We start from the raw sequence: 16220 nt of genomic DNA on the forward strand, positions 1-16220 counted from the left end.
GGGTGAGGCGGCTGGGGCTGAGGCGGCTGGGGCTGGGGCTGAGGCGGCTGGGGCTGGGGCTGGGGCTGGAGCTGGAGCTGGGGCTGGGGCTGGGGCTGAGGGGGCTGGAACTGGAGCTGGAGCTGGGGCTGTTGCTGTGGCCGCCGCATCAGCAGCATCTGCAGCTGCATCAGCAACTGGCTGCTGCCCTCACGTGAATATGGTCCCTAACACGGTCCAGGGAGTAGATGAGGGTAGGGAAATACCAACCGCGGACGTTGTCCAGAGGACTTCCATGTTGAGTACAAAGCTCATAGTCATGAAAGTCATCATCATCATCGTCGCTGGTGGGGTACGGGAAGACAGAGTAGACCGAGGTTCTGCTGTGGAGAAAGTAGACAGAGTTTGTCCTACCTCCCCAACCACTTGGATCGCACAACCTGTAAGTATTGTAATCATCAACAAAGAGTGAGAGGTTTTCCAAGTTTTTCAAAACCTCCCACTGTGCTAGATTCATGTCTGGATTCATGTCTGCCCGCGTAATCCTTACTTGTCTCGGACCTAAATACTCAGCCACCATGATTTGTTCCCCGTCATAACTCACAAGTTTGGCGTTCATCATGAACTGCCGTCTCTCCATCAAGATCATTCTAAATGTAATAGACGATGCCGTGAGACCGATAATCCCGAGGCGTCCGTCACTTGTGAGGCCAAACACACGCTCATTGCAAACAACCAAGTCGACTATGTCCCAAGGGGCATGACAGTAAGAGAACATCAACCAATCTGTAGTCCCGTGGCGGATAGCATGGATGGTTTTACATCTTCTGTAGAGGACCAAGACAAGGTAGTCCTCACTCGGTATACGTTTGACCAATATTGAGCGATCGCTTAAGTGGGTGAAACCCAGGGGCTTATAGAACTCCAATTCCTTGGATGTCACCGGGTTTCCAAACCAGATGCCATGGCAGTTCTCAAAGGCAATGAAGCCCCCCGAAATGCCTTTGAATTCCTTTCTTACGTACGCCAACACCTTCGACCTGTATCTGTCACCATTGACAATGTTGTGGTAGGACATAAACTTCCTTGCACCACTCTTCATGCTCATAGCAAGAGGAGGAAAGGATTCTAGAATAGTGTGCCCCATGTCCTTAGCTGCCGCCCGCCAACCTTCGCATGCTCGACCTGCACTGAGGAAATCGGGCAAAGCCAGATGTTTCATGATCTCATACACCACCTCAGCAGGCAGTTCATTACATTTACTGGAGAAGACCTCTCCTTTTTTCTTAGTTCTTCGTCTTTTTGGAGCCGGGGCATTGCACAGAATCTTTGTGATGTGATTATCTGCAAAGGATCATATACTTTCATCAGATTTTGGCTTTAGATCTGAAAATGCTAAAGTACTCACGCAAACCTTCTGCTGAACTGTGAGAAATCATTGTAGGGTGAAAACTCCAAACACGAAGGGCATTGTAGAAACAATCATCACAAGGTATTATTACGGGACACTGTTTGTCAAAGGGGAAAATGGGACAATGACAAAACAGAGACTTTAACATTTGAAAGCAAAAATCCGTTTGTTGCAATATTACATTGTCCAGCATGTTCCTTAAACACAAATGCACACTCTGAATGGGTATGACACCATCATTGTAACACAACAAACAAACAAACAAACAAAGAGCATACAGAACATGGAAAGAGCAAAAGCGGCTTGCAATTCCATGTTGTTAGGCAAAACACCCCAAGCATACTAGCAACAACAAAACACTGGCTACAGGCTACATCAAAATCGTTGAATTTGCTTTCTGATATTTTTATCAATCATAAAACAATATAGTCTTTCACTACATCAACGACAACAGAATATCGACACCTTAATCAGCATCTAATAAATTAATACGAAGACCACCAAATAGAGGGCAATAAACCATCTGGTATCCTAGTCTCAGTCAATGGAACTCCTACAAGATCACCGATTTTCCCCAAACAAAAGATGCAACCAACAATATATCTCAGGAAAACTATATCCAATTGAACACATGACAGAATTCATATAAATTTGACTAAGAAACCGATGACGCAAAAGTTAACAAATCTCTAAACTCTCAAACTCCAATTATCATTAAACGAAATAATCAGGAAGATCTAAGCAAAAAGATACTAGATTTATACCCAAACCTGCTAGATTGAGACAAAAATTATGAATATCACATAATCGCGATAGATTATTACGAGAACAGAAAGGCTAAAACGAAAAACAACAATCTATTGCAGAGTATACCCATTGCAAAATCGGATCAAACGGTGGAAAAGGCGGTAGTGATCGGCTCTTCTATTCTCTTTCCGTTCCACCTTCTCTCGCGCTATGGAGATAGATATCTAGTTTTCTCAGATCTGAATGAAATCATTTCTGTCCAACATCTCTTTTATAACCGAAAAAATGGAAGGTAATTAAAGTTCGAGAAAAAGAATATAAAAAAAACTTTACAAGTGTAAATCATGCCGTTCCTAGCAGAATCATTTCCTCTCAGCGCCAATGGTATTCAGCGCCAGTGGACCTAATAGATATACATACAAATTTTACCATTTTAGGCTAACAACAATAGAGGTAAATTCCAATATAATCCTCACATATCTATCAACTAACTCAAATGTACCCTGCAAACTCAAAAGGCCTTTATCCTCACATATCTGTCAACTAACTCGAATGTACCCTGCAAACTCAGAAGGCCTTTGCAGCCTAAAACCACATTATCATCTTGACACTACCTCCAAGGAGAGGTTGAAAATGTCAGTGAAACTGGAGGTTATTCTCCTCCACATTTTTTACGCCACCAGAAATTAGTCTGAGTTTTCCTCATTTGCAAAGAAATAATGAACCAACTTATTCTAACGCGAGCAAAACAATTAGGAAACATGGGTGATGACGATATCTACTGTAACAAGAGTTTCATAGGAAAAGGAAAATATACCATATTTTGGATTCAGTGCTACCTCAATTGGTGGCCAGGCCCACAATTAACAGCCAGACACATATAAAATCGCCTTGCAACCAGAAACTTACCCATACTTCATGAGCCATCGTACATAGCCGACCTCCCCTCCATAGCTTCCATGTGTTCAGTGACACCAGAAATCGATACGTTGACAGACTCTTGTATTCTCATCCTCACAGCTTTGTGTCAAAAAATAAATCTTGAAGCACAGCACCGATCATGGGAAGTTTTGAAAATTTCTAATGAAATTGAGGTTACTTTCCACAATTTGATGGTCTCACAAGAAATTAGACCAAGTTTTCCTCATCTGCAAGAGCAAAAAAATGAACCAATCGATTCTAGCCTGAGCTACATAGTTATGAAATACAGGCAATGATATGATAACTGTTTCACCAGCAAATAAAAGATAACACATAATAATGGAGATGATTATACCTTATCTGTGACCCTGTCCACATCTAAGATCCAGATATTATCCAGTCGTCTCGATCTGGAAACATTCTCATGCTTCCATTATTCGTGGCACTTAATCAACCTTGCCGCTATCGCATCCGCGTATTTGGCCGCACCAGCATGGCTACATGAAAACCGATTCTCCCATCCTCATAGCTTTTGTCAAGAAACATATGCTCCACAGGAACCAGACACTGTCCATTGACGCCTACACGAGTTAGAGATTCGGCAAATGCAATGCATCCATCTCAAGTTCATCACTGTGAGAAAGTGAATATTGGGGGACAAAAATCAAACTGTCATATATTGAATCATTGACAACAAACAGAATCAATTGGCTATACGTTCTCAACCAACTACTATTGGCTAGGTTCAAATCCAATGAGCAAATAATACGCCACGAAAATGGAAAGTCAAGCTGAATGTGAAGAAAATTTATCACGCATAGGTACGAAATAGTTTCCAAAAGAACAAACTCTGAGGAATGAATCGGTCATTCGGTTCGATTGATTTCTGGATTTGTTTTCGATTGTTTCGTGGATATTTGTGAAAAAAATGGAGCACAAAGTATTTGTTTCTATGGCGGATCTGTACGAACCAGAACTACCTCGCGAGCAGAGGAGCTTCTGGATCCGTGATCGCTTTAATTGCTCCTCATATATGAAGCTCACTCCTGCTACTTCTCTGGTGTCTCTGACTCCGATTTTTGTCCCACCGGTAATGTCTCTTCTCCTCCATCTCAGATCTGGCGAGTCGGATCTGATTCTGACCGTTCAAGATCAGCTCCTCGGCGGAGCGCATGGATTCGCTGTTCGACCTCGTTTTCTTCTTCATGTTCTTCTTCCCGTCGCCGCCTTGGATCTATTGCTGAAGATCTATGTTCCAGTGACCATCGATTTCTCTGTCTCGCGAGCTTCGGTCCGGTGGAGCTCCTTGGTCTCATGGCTGAAACCTCTGTGCCGCTACTTCGTCACCGCATCATCATCACCATTGCCGCTACCTTAAGGTTAAACAGGATCTCCGATCACCGCGAAGACGAATAAGACGGTGGGATCATAGCTCCGGACAGTTCGTTGGCGCGCCGACGGGTAAAGCTTCCTTTACCGGTCGAGTCGAATTTAATCCTTTGTAGTGATATTACAGAAAGTTAGTCCTGACGGTGTGTCCCTTTGGTTATTGAGAGAACCGGTTAAAGGCATTTGAATTGGTATTGTTCGGTTTGGCTTATTTCGTTGGTTGAGAGACCATGTAAAATATTATTTTGAAAAAGTACAGAGAATTACTCCAATTTCTTCCCTTTTTGTCTGATTGCAATATAAAACTATTAACGAATGAATGATAAACCATCCAGCGTAAACAAAAATCTAATGTTTGGGTTGTGCCAAAACAATTTTATACACATATACATATATACATACATATATAAAACAATGCAAGTGCAAAAGATATAAAAAAAATCGGGAAATTTATGCATTAACACAATTGATCAACTATACCAAAAAAATTTATACCAAAAAACATAATTGATCAACTATTTCGATTTAGCATGGTAATATTAGCGGCTAAACTGTTTTAGTTGCTATTTAGTTGCCTAATAATGCGGGCAGAGAGATAGTTCGACTGAATCAGTACAGAAGATTAAATTTTCAGTACATGAAAACCGACAACAAATAGGTAGGAAGACAACCTCAATCGATCTTAGCTAAATAAAAGGGAGGAATTAGTGTAAACCTCATAGATTAGTTGTTTCATTTGTTTATTTAAATGTTTAGAGAATAAAGGACGAGTTTTTTGTGCCGAAATATATTGTTATCGATTCTTATTCTGATTGCAACCTATCATATTCACTAGCGACACGCTATGGATAGTTAATTTACCGTGTTACCTTGTTCTAAAACATATAAAAAACGCCTAAATGATCATTATACATCACTTTTCATCATTTACTGCAACACATCCTCTTCACTGTATAATATCCGCACGTGCTCGAAACGTGAAATACTGAATAATACTCGCACGTGCTCGAAACGTGAAATCTTCATGTTTTCTGTGGTTTCTAGAAACTTCTGAGGTTTTTTCTTCGCATATTCTTACAGAAGAAAAACAGATGCAAGCACAAAAAACGTCGACCATTCGTAACTCATCATGATAATGCTAAAAAAAACGGCAATAATGAGGTTTTGTCGACACGTTAGCGTTAATGCTAATCGTTCTTCGCCGCGGTCTTCCCCGCGTGTTCCATGGTCCGAAGAAATCATGGTCAACGTCGAAGGATAAAAGGGCACCAAGTTATAACATCAATTGAATTCGTTCTTTAGTAGGATGGACGTTTCGATATTCGGTTTGGAGTTCGTTTCTATTCTTTCTGTTTTATATAATTATGTACCAATTGGTTGTTGTTTTATATTCGGTTCGGTTTAAAAAATATATCATATTTTTCAATTTGGTATTGTTTGGTTTTGAAAACACGTATCGAATCACCCACCTCTAGTTTCTAACAGGGATGGCGTGATATTTCGGTTTAATTTTTCAAAATCGAACATGACCTAATGGAGAAAACCAATACTATTTTTAAACCAAACCGTAAAAAAATTACAACGGAAATCGAATATTTAAAAATATGATTTTTCTATGGAGACTTATTATAAAATCGCTCATCATGGGTTTGCCGTTTTGTTGTTTTTATTTGCATGCGTTTTTGTAGATACGACATGTTTACGAATTATCACGTGATTAGTATATATATATAATATTTTACTCTGGTAAAACCCCTAAAAAATCTTCAACTTGCAAAAATATATACAAATAAACTTTCAATTTGAAAAACTATCATTCAATCACCGAACTTGTAACTTGTCACTGAATAAAACTTCGAATTTGTAAATTATTGCTCTAATAAACCTTTGACCGGTTTGACCACAATTTCAAACGATCGGAAATCTATGTATTGACAGATTGCTGATGTCATTTTTTAAATTAAAATTGATAACGTGTATAAGGTGACATTAGCAATCCGTTAATACGTGAATTTCTGATCGTCTGAAATTGTGGTCAAACCGGTTAAAGGTTTATTACAGTAATAATTTGTAAGTTCGAGGTTTTATTCAATGACAAGTTACAAATTCAGAGATTGAATGATAGTTTTTCAAGTTGAAGGTTTATTTGTATATATTTTTGCAAGTTGAAGTTTTAAACCAAACCGTAAAAAAATTACAACGGAAATCGAATATTTAAAAATATGATTTTTCTATGGAGACTTATTATAAAATCGCTCATCATGGGTTTGCCGTTTTGTTGTTTTTATTTGCATGCGTTTTTGTAGATACGACATGTTTACGAATTATCACGTGATTAGTATATATATATAATATTTTACTCTGGTAAAACCCCTAAAAAATCTTCAACTTGCAAAAATATATACAAATAAACTTTCAATTTGAAAAACTATCATTCAATCACCGAACTTGTAACTTGTCACTGAATAAAACTTCGAATTTGTAAATTATTGCTCTAATAAACCTTTGACCGGTTTGACCACAATTTCAAACGATCGGAAATCTATGTATTGACAGATTGCTGATGTCATTTTTTAAATTAAAATTGATAACGTGTATAAGGTGACATTAGCAATCCGTTAATACGTGAATTTCTGATCGTCTGAAATTGTGGTCAAACCGGTCAAAGATTTATTAGAGCAATAATTTGCAAGTTCGAGGTTTTATTCAGTGACAAATTACAAGTTCAGGGATTGAATGATAGTTTTTCAAGTTGAATGTTTATTTGTATATATTTTTGCAAATTGGAAGTTTTTTAGGAGTTTTACCCCTAAATATAATAATTTCTTATTTGCTAATGAAGACGGAAATAAAAGCACTCACTCGTGCGCGCCTCTGCAGGTGCACGTGCAAAGGCAGATACTATCACGTGCCTTCTCGCTGTCCTTAGGGTCTTATTAATAATTTCTTTAGCAGAATTCAATTTAGGGTTCTAAATTTAATTAGTTAATTTTAAATCAGAAAATTGAAGTTACTGTGGAATTTTGTTGGAAGTAATCTGCCCATTGTACGGTCCTTTTAATTTGACCGTGGGACTTTTGTAGTCCAAATTTGTGCCACGACCTGACCATATTATCAGCAACTTGGGCCGTCAATAGTCAATGTTCTCGGCCGATTTTCTCCCGTTTTAGGGCGGTCAGATATTTTATATAGGAACCAGATAAATGGAATGAAATATTATATATACTTTTAGAAATTCATTAATTAATATTGAATCGAATATAAAATAATTTAAAATTTGATTATTTTTTAAATAAAAAATTTCACAAAAACCGGATTTAAACGAAACGAATATTAATTAAACATGTAAAATATTATATATATATATATATAACTTCTTCAAAATCCAACCATATGAATTTAAAAGTAATCAAACCGAAATCTGAAACACACATCTCAAATATATTGTATTTTGATGAAAAAAAAACAGAAATAATTTATTTCACAAATAATAACAAAAATGGATTTTTTTGCAGAAAAATCCAACATTTGTTATTCCTGAAAAAATTAAGTCTATTATCTTGCAAGAGACTGCCAAAATATGTGAAATCAATCTGTCAAGTATTGTTGTAGGAAACAAATACGCTCTTTTTGGCTATTACGTACAATTACTTAATTTGACAGATTTTAGATTTTTCCCTTAAATAAGATACGGGCATATCATATGTGCAAATTTCAGTCATAATATAATATTATATTTTGTGTTTATACGTATATTACCCTTTTTATTAACTAATTATTTTGCATTTTTCTATGATCTATGCTTTTATGCTGCTATAAAATGAAATCAGGAAACTAGCAAATATGTTCATGTTTTGTCAGCAAAATTTGGCCTAAAATTGGGTCTCATGTAATTGGGTTCACAGGATAAAATTCCAAGCCAAATTTGAATACTTTGAATAAATTGTATTTTTTTTAATTTATTGCATTTGCATATTCCTTTTGTTATATATAATTTTTTACCTGTAGGATTCCTCATGTAATAAAAAAATGAATAGAAAAAGATGTCGAGCATATTTTTATTTTAAAAACAATGTCTAAAAAATTATGATTTTGAATTTTGGTATCCAAGAATATTAAACAATAAAAAATGTGGAGCAAATAATAAAACTATATATTTTTTTTATGCAACGAACACAAAACTTGATTTCTAATGTAAAAAAAAATATTTAATTTGTATTCGATATTAAGACATCTTGCGAATTTAAAAACAATGGATATATTTTAATAAAAACAAGTGGAAAATATAACGAATGAACATATTGTTTGGAATTAGAAAAAAATTAATATTTCGTTTATATTAAAAAGAAATCAGTGTTAACGAAAATACAAAAAAAAAACATTTATGGTTTGATTTGTTTAGAATTTTTATATTATACTTTTTAATCACAACTTTCCTTCTTTTAATGCTTTCGAATACTAATTTCGGTGTCCATTTTTCAGTATTTAGAAAAAAAGGAAAAAAATAATAAATACAGATAAACATTAGCTTTACCTAAAATTGGAGGCAAGAAACGAAGTCCATCTTAACAGGGTTAGGTTTCATACGTACATGTGCCATTATTCGTGGTATATTCATTTTACCCATTTTATTTATTTCTGTATTTAATATACCAAAACCGATTCTCTCCATATATATATTTAAACATTAATTCTTCTTTTTATTTATTATAATTAAAAATGTATCATGATGTTTTTTTTTATTTTCCTTGTCATTTTCAATACAAAAAGATAATTTAACCATTTCAACATTTCTAAAAAATCTAAGATTAGATTGTTCAACTCTTAAGGATAGAGTAAAATTTCTCCCAATCCAGTTCGAATTCACTTGGATTTTTTCGATATTTTAAAAGATATAATTAGACAAAAAAAAAATTCGATAAATATTCAGATTATAAAAAAATTGAACATTTTTTTTATGTCTTTGCTTTCTTACCGTTTTGCTTGTACTCAAACCGTTTCTAGTGTTTCCAAGTTAATTCATTATCCTATCGATTTTATCTTAGATGGTCTAATTCATGAAGGATATTGCACTGATTAAAACCAATTCCGACATGCCAACAAATAAAATAGATTCAAACCTACGAACATATATATATATATATATATACATATATATGTCTGTCTATATTAACACGTGTATCAGTATCTATTATCTAAATTATATATATACATATATCATTGTTCAGAAGACAATCATAGAGTTTTAATTTCTAGTCATGTATTTCTCCATTACTAAATATAATTTATTATTCATATAATTACGAATTAAAAATTGAACTCCAATTATTTTAGTACAAAAAAATAAACATTGTTTTTCCGAAGAAATTCAATTATTGCTTTGCGTCTAAAACACGAACCAATCGAAATGCCATGTGGACTCGGGTGCACAACGACGTCAAGCCCTCGGTATGCCACGTGTCCTTTCCACAGGCATGTCGTGTTCCACTTCTCCCAGATTCATGAGAACCCGCCAAGTTTTTCCACGTGGCGAAATTTCAGAGGGCCAGGTCCGACGCCACGTCCCGCAGTGGATCATTGTCGTTTTCACCCTATTATCTATTTTACATATCAAAGAAATGAATGATTGATCTATAAATTACCAATCTCTAGCAAATCATTTTTTTTTCTAAAAATTAATCTGAACTTTCTGGAATATTGGTTTTTTTTTTTACCGTGTTTGAACATTTTTTGGATTCTAATACACAGACGAATATTTGCAAAATAATAAAATGGATTAAAAAATGATATATATTTCACGTGTATATATTTGATATTTAGCAATTTAATCGTTGAATAATATGTATATATACTATAGTTTCATTACACAAACATATAGTATTTTCCTTAAATCGTTGTTATTCGAGTTTCTTTTGTAACTGAATTCACATATATGCATATACACACACATATATATATATATATATATAGTTATTGGGATGAACAATGTATCTACATTTTATATAATGAAATGTTTAAAGATATCTTATACGCAATTACATTTAGCCTTTGATAAATGGTGTTCATCCGATAATCTAAATATATTTAAAATTAAAATGAATACTTTAATTAATATCGAATCGTTTGGCTAATTAAATAAGTTTATATCGATTTCCCACCCAATTTTAATTTTATTATTGGAAATTAATTATACGTTGTGAGCAAAAAACATGCAACTTGCATTTTATGAATCCATTTATAATACTCGATTAAAAGCACCACCAACACCAAGCACGCGTTTCCATGTACCGAAATAAATGTTCCGCATCCAACAATATTCATGAATCTGAATATTGAAATAAATTTTGATTTACAGGTAATAACAATTCAAATGTATTAACCTGTATTTTATTTAATTTGCTCGCCACATTAATCAGCATTAAATAACAAACAACTGTGAAAGATAGATTTTCAGGATTATTTATATGACGCACATACATAAAATTGTTTATATTAATTATCTAAATATCCCTACAATTAATGTTAGCAGGTATTTATTGATATTTTGCAGTAAAAGCTAGATAAAAAAAGGGTAAAACTGCAATAAGATAAATAATTTTGTACAGTGGTGTTAGAAATGTGAAAAGAAAAGTAAAAATAAAAATGTAAAGACAACTGAGAAATAACCAACGGTGGATATAGAGTGGACCCTACCGTTTTTAAATATAAGATTCCCTCATCTCTGCTTCAAACTTCGTCTCCTTTCTCTTTCTATCTTCGTCGTCTACTCTTCGTGGACTCATTCCTGCGCTGTTCGTCTCTCTCCTCTCACTTTCTTTCTCTAAAAAGAGAATCAGCTCTCTTGTACAGAAGGATTTGGAAATGGCTAGGGTTTTGTGATTTTTTGAAGCTCGTAGACCAATTCCTTTGGAATTCTTTTTTTGCTTCGGCGGTAAGTCATTCCCTTGTTTCCGTCTTTCGGTTTCTTGCTTTTGTTTTCTTTGTATTGTTCATTTGGAGTCAGATTCGGGGAATTCAGAGTTTTTTGACGCATGATATGTGGTTTTGTTCTTGTTTTCCTTGAAATCGTGAAGATAATCGGTTATGGGGATTTGAATCAATTCCGCCGCGATTTCCTGTTCGACTTTGTTGTGTTGCTCCGGAGAATTCGTTCTTCAACTCGGTTGGTGTTTCTTATTCTTGTTTTCGTTGAAATCATGAAGATTATCGGTTATGGTAATTTGAAGCAATCTCACTGCGAATTCCTATGCAGCTTGTTTGTGTTGTTCTGGAGAGTTTGTTCTTTCGTTTGAGTTATAGATTGATGATTTTTAGTTCTGCGGATGATCAATCCTGTTTTTTATTTTCTCAGTACAGTCAGTCATAGTAATGCAGAATCTGAATGGATTATGTTCGATTCTTTCTTATTCTATTTGAAAAAAAAAATCCTGGACGTCCTAGATCCCTATACTATTTCTTATCAATTATTTAATGTTTTTATATTATTTCTTTACTTTATTGTTCCATTGTTTATATATTTGATCCCGTAGGTGTTCATTTTACGTTTTCTTTTGTACATATAGGTGTATGTTGTCCGTGTTCTTGGTCTAGTGGATAGGAGTCAGTAGATAAATCTTTGGAAGTCGAGTTGTGCATGTGCCAGTATTGTGGGGGGTGAACTCGATAGATCAGAAATTCAGTGGATGATAGAGCAGAGAACAGAAATCATGTGAATCGGAGGGCGGGCACTTCACAGATTTGCTTAGATTTTTCCGTCAGATGCGGGATAGTGGATTGTTAAAACATAAGGGTATGACTCGTTCGGTGACTCCATCCATAACCCCCACGGCTTCCTTGTCAAGCTGCGATCGCTCTTTCTCAAGTATCACAGGATGAAAAAAGCTCTTTAGTGTTTAGCTAATCCGTCCCTTTTCAATCTTTCTTCAGGTGAGTTTTCGGTGGATGGAAACCCGTATGATAGGTAGGTCTGATTTCCTTTGGACTAGTAAATAGTAATGCATGTGGGTGACATAGTAATTAGATAAATGATGCTCTCTGACCCTCTCTCTTGCAGGGGAAAGGAAGAGGAATGCTCAAGTTATAGTAGTCAAGATGATATGGACTCTATGACAGGGATGCAGCAACAGGACTTAAAGGTAAAGGGTTCTGAATCAAGAAAACATTCATCCAATACCATGACAGAATTCAGCGATAGAAGCGTTCATGGGGATGTTATGAGGGATGTGGAGATATCCCAGGTTGGTCATCAAGAGTTGAAAGAAAACAATGCTCAAAATGCAATAAAATCAACTGATCAAGAACTTGAATTTGACAATCCCCGAATAGAGGCTTCCATTTTGGAACCTCCAGAACCAGAAAACCAAGAAGATGAATCAGAAGGGGATGACACTGATATTGATGATGACGACGACGAATGCTGTGATGGTACTAACTGGAGCAAATCAAGTTTCGGGGGGGATTTTATAGATGAAAATAGTAAAATCTTAGATTTGAAAGAAGAAAAACGACGAGCAGTACAACAGGATATAAATAGAAAGTTCAGGGTCTTTGTGAGTCAATTTCTCAAGTCTGTGGGTGTTTCCTCATCAGCAGAAGATGGTGAAAATTGGGTTGACATTGTTACTGGGTTATCCTGGGAGGCTGCTTCACTGTTGAAGCCAGTTGTTATTGATGGAAAACCGGTTGATCCAAATGCGTATATCAAAGTGAAATGCATTGCAACCGGTTCTCCCTGTGATAGGTAATCTAATCCTTCAACTGCACATGAATATGATAGCTATCAGATATATAACATGTAGCCATATTACTGAATTTTCATGTCATGTGATAGTACCCATTGGCTACACCAGAGGATAATAAATTATATTTTTCCTCATACCTACGATTTTGCACTGCTTGTAGTTCAAGGATCTGAAGAAGCATGTTGCATACTGTCTCATTTTATAAAAGTTGCGTAAGTTCCTTTATTTGCTTCTCATCTGATGTGCTCCTTAAATGCTTTTACCATATTGCAGTCAAGTTTTTAGAGGTCTGGTTTTCAAAAAACATGCTGCTCATAAACACATGCCAACCAAGTATGAACGTCCCCGAATTTTGCTCGTGGAAGGAGTAGTCGGCCAGTCCACAAGCGGATTATCTTCTTTCAAATCAATGATACAGGTACGGTTGCAAAATGTTCTGCTGATCACAATCTCAAGAGCTTCCCATGGTTTCTTTTCTAACTATTACTTATAAACAGGAGAAAGATTATGTCAAGCCTGTTATTGATATGATAGAAGGTTGCCACCCTAATGTAATTCTGGTGGAAAAATCTGTCTCTCGTGATGTCCAAGAGTCTATTCTTGGCAAAGGGGTCACACTGGTGTTCGACATGAAATACCACCGTCTAGAAAGAATCGCTCGTTGCATTGGTTCACAGATTGTTTCATTTGATACTCTTTCTAGTCAGAAGCTTAAGCACTGTGACTCTTTTCGTATTGAGAAGATCGTCGAGGAACATAACATTGCTGGTGAAGGTGGAAAGAAACCAAGTAAAACATTGATGTTTCTTGAGGGCTGCCCTACTCGTCTTGGTTGTACGGTGAGTGCATTAAACAGTTGTGGAGTAAAACGATGCCTGCTTGAATTGGTAGCATCAAAGATGTTGCTGTAGGATAGGTTATCTTTGTTCTTTGGCATATAGTATCATTGATATAAAATAGTCACAGCATCGCTGTGTAAAAGGCTACATGGCAGCAGTAATAAATCATGGTACATTCTTTCGGTATTTGGATTCGAGATATCAATCTAACACTTTCTCTTGATTTCTTTCCCCTGATTTTCTCTCTGGAAGTTCTTGGCAGGGTAGTTACCTCATTCCTCGGGTTCTAACAGTACATGTGCTATGTTGCAGATTTTGCTTAAAGGAAGCCACAGTGATGAATTGAAAAGGGTTAAAGAAGTGGTTCAATATGCAGTTGTCCTGGCATATCATTTAACCCTGGAGATGTCTTTCCTTGTTGACCAGCAAACAATGTTCTCAACTGGCCTTGTTGCAGGACTGACAGAAGCAGCTCCAGAAAAGTTCTCTACGGCAGAAATGGATAAACTATCAGGATCATGTCTTGATGACTGCACTGCTGAATCTGCCTTAAATGAAATTAGTATTCCTATTTCAAATGCAAATGGAAAGACAAATAGCGACAAAGGTAAAACCTTGGATTCAGATGGAGAATCTGTTTTTTCTTATGAGCCCTATAATCCTGCTTTTCTTGTCGGGGTTTCATCTCTGTCTGCCTCAATAAAGAAGATATTAGAGGAACGTCTTCCTTCTCGATCTTTGTCTAGGTATTTTGGTTTGGTTGAGAATGCAGAAGTAGTTCCGGTCCTGGTGGATGTTGTCTCAGATAATTGTGAATTCGAAACTATAAGGGATCCTGCTGAGGATGAAAAAAGCTCTTTAGTGTTTAGCTAATCCGTCCCTTTTCAATCTTTCTTCAGGTGAGTTTTCGGTGGATGGAAACCCGTATGATAGGTAGGTCTGATTTCCTTTGGCACCATCGTCACAAAGATGGATGACAGAAATGGAACGCAGATTGAGAAGAATATTGAGCCTGCCTTAGATTCTCAGAGTATCTTGGTCTTATTGTCAAGGAGGAATGCCCTTAGAGGGATAATCTGCGAGCAGAGCCACTTTTCTCACATAATGTTTTACAAGAACTTTGATGTTCCTTTGGGAAAGTTCTTGCAAGACATGTTTGATCAGGTTTTATCTCGCTTCTTGTCCATGTTTCTTTAATCAACACAGTTAGTTGTCTTTGTGCCCTTTTGCTTGATCAATTGCTCAGTCATTTGCAATTGTAAGAATCTGAATGCCAATTGCTCAAATTTTTCGTAAGATTTGTGAGAATCGTTCTTATTTCCAGGAAAGCCGATGCAGTACATGTGAGGAATTACCAGAAGCACATGTTTATTACTATGCACATCACAGCAAGCAACTAACGATTCAAGTACGGCGTCTTCCCACCGAAAGATGTTTGCCTGGTGAGGCGAAAGGACAACTTTGGATGTGGAGTCGTTGTGGTAAGTGTAAAACGAAGAATGGGACCCCAAAATCTACAAAAAGAGTGATGATATCCACTGCTGCACGTAGCCTGTCATTTGGGAAGTTCTTGGAGCTCAGCTTTTCTCGACAAAGTTTGCTGAGTAGAACGTCTGGTTGTGGTCACTCTTTTGACAGGGACTTCCTTCACTTCTTTGGGTATAGTTCACTATGTCTTGCTACGCCTTTTGTGTACCATTGGTTACTAAGTCACAATAATTGCTCCAAAATCAATTTTTTAACAAAGATAGTTGGACTCCATGGATTCAGTTTCGCATTAGGTTAATATAACTGAAAAACTTGTTTGTAACTGTAGGTTGGGCTCCACGGCTGCGGTGTTCAGGTACTCCCAAGTCACAACTTATACAGTTTCTCTGCCGCCACTGAAGCTGGAGCTTGGTAAATCAGTAAAGATGGAGTGGCTCGAGAAAGAGTTTCAGAATGTAAGCTATGCGTTTCTATTTTCTCTCCGTTTCTGTATGGTGCCAAAAGAATTTTATGGTGTAGATTCTGTAAGACAGTCAAGACTCAGGACTCAGGCTGAGAATGAGTGTTATTCTTGCTTTCAAGGTATTCTCTAAAGGGCTATCACTGCTCGAGGAGGTAGCTAGTTCTCTGAAGAAATTAAGATCTCATAGCTCCAGTCCGAACAATCAGAGTTTGTCTGACGTCGAGGAGATATTGAAGGAAGAG

At 36.3% G+C, this 16220-nt stretch overlaps 2 protein-coding genes across 2 annotated transcripts in view; one reads left to right on the forward strand and one right to left on the reverse strand.

Annotated features, from left to right (window-relative positions):
- Positions 1-169: 169 nt before the first annotated feature.
- Positions 170-4620, reverse strand: LOC104825119. The gene is made up of 4 exons (XM_010557399.2): positions 4039-4620; positions 3414-3625; positions 3047-3285; positions 170-1323 (listed from the first exon to the last, which is right to left on the reverse strand). The coding sequence occupies exons 3-4, from the start codon at positions 3048-3050 to the stop codon at positions 170-172; spliced, it is 1158 nt and encodes a 385-aa protein (XP_010555701.1). The 5' UTR covers positions 3051-3285; positions 3414-3625; positions 4039-4620.
- Positions 4621-11199: 6579 nt separating this feature from the next.
- Positions 11200-16220, forward strand: part of LOC104825128 (putative 1-phosphatidylinositol-3-phosphate 5-kinase FAB1D) — a 7723-nt gene continuing 2702 nt past the window's right edge. The window contains exons 1-12 of the mRNA XM_010557411.2: positions 11200-11378; positions 11521-11609; positions 12010-12236; positions 12374-12407; positions 12501-13187; positions 13462-13606; positions 13686-14027; positions 14340-14888; positions 14961-15191; positions 15352-15686; positions 15844-15970; positions 16098-16214. Of these exons, the coding sequence (XP_010555713.1) occupies positions 12206-12236; positions 12374-12407; positions 12501-13187; positions 13462-13606; positions 13686-14027; positions 14340-14888; positions 14961-15191; positions 15352-15686; positions 15844-15970; positions 16098-16214 (2598 nt within the window). The 5' untranslated portion in view covers positions 11200-11378; positions 11521-11609; positions 12010-12205. The remainder of the gene's footprint in view (positions 11379-11520; positions 11610-12009; positions 12237-12373; positions 12408-12500; positions 13188-13461; positions 13607-13685; positions 14028-14339; positions 14889-14960; positions 15192-15351; positions 15687-15843; positions 15971-16097; positions 16215-16220) is intronic.

This window comes from Tarenaya hassleriana, unplaced genomic scaffold, assembly GCF_000463585.1.
Source record: "Tarenaya hassleriana unplaced genomic scaffold, ASM46358v1 Cleome1, whole genome shotgun sequence".
NCBI lineage: Eukaryota > Viridiplantae > Streptophyta > Magnoliopsida > Brassicales > Cleomaceae > Tarenaya > Tarenaya hassleriana.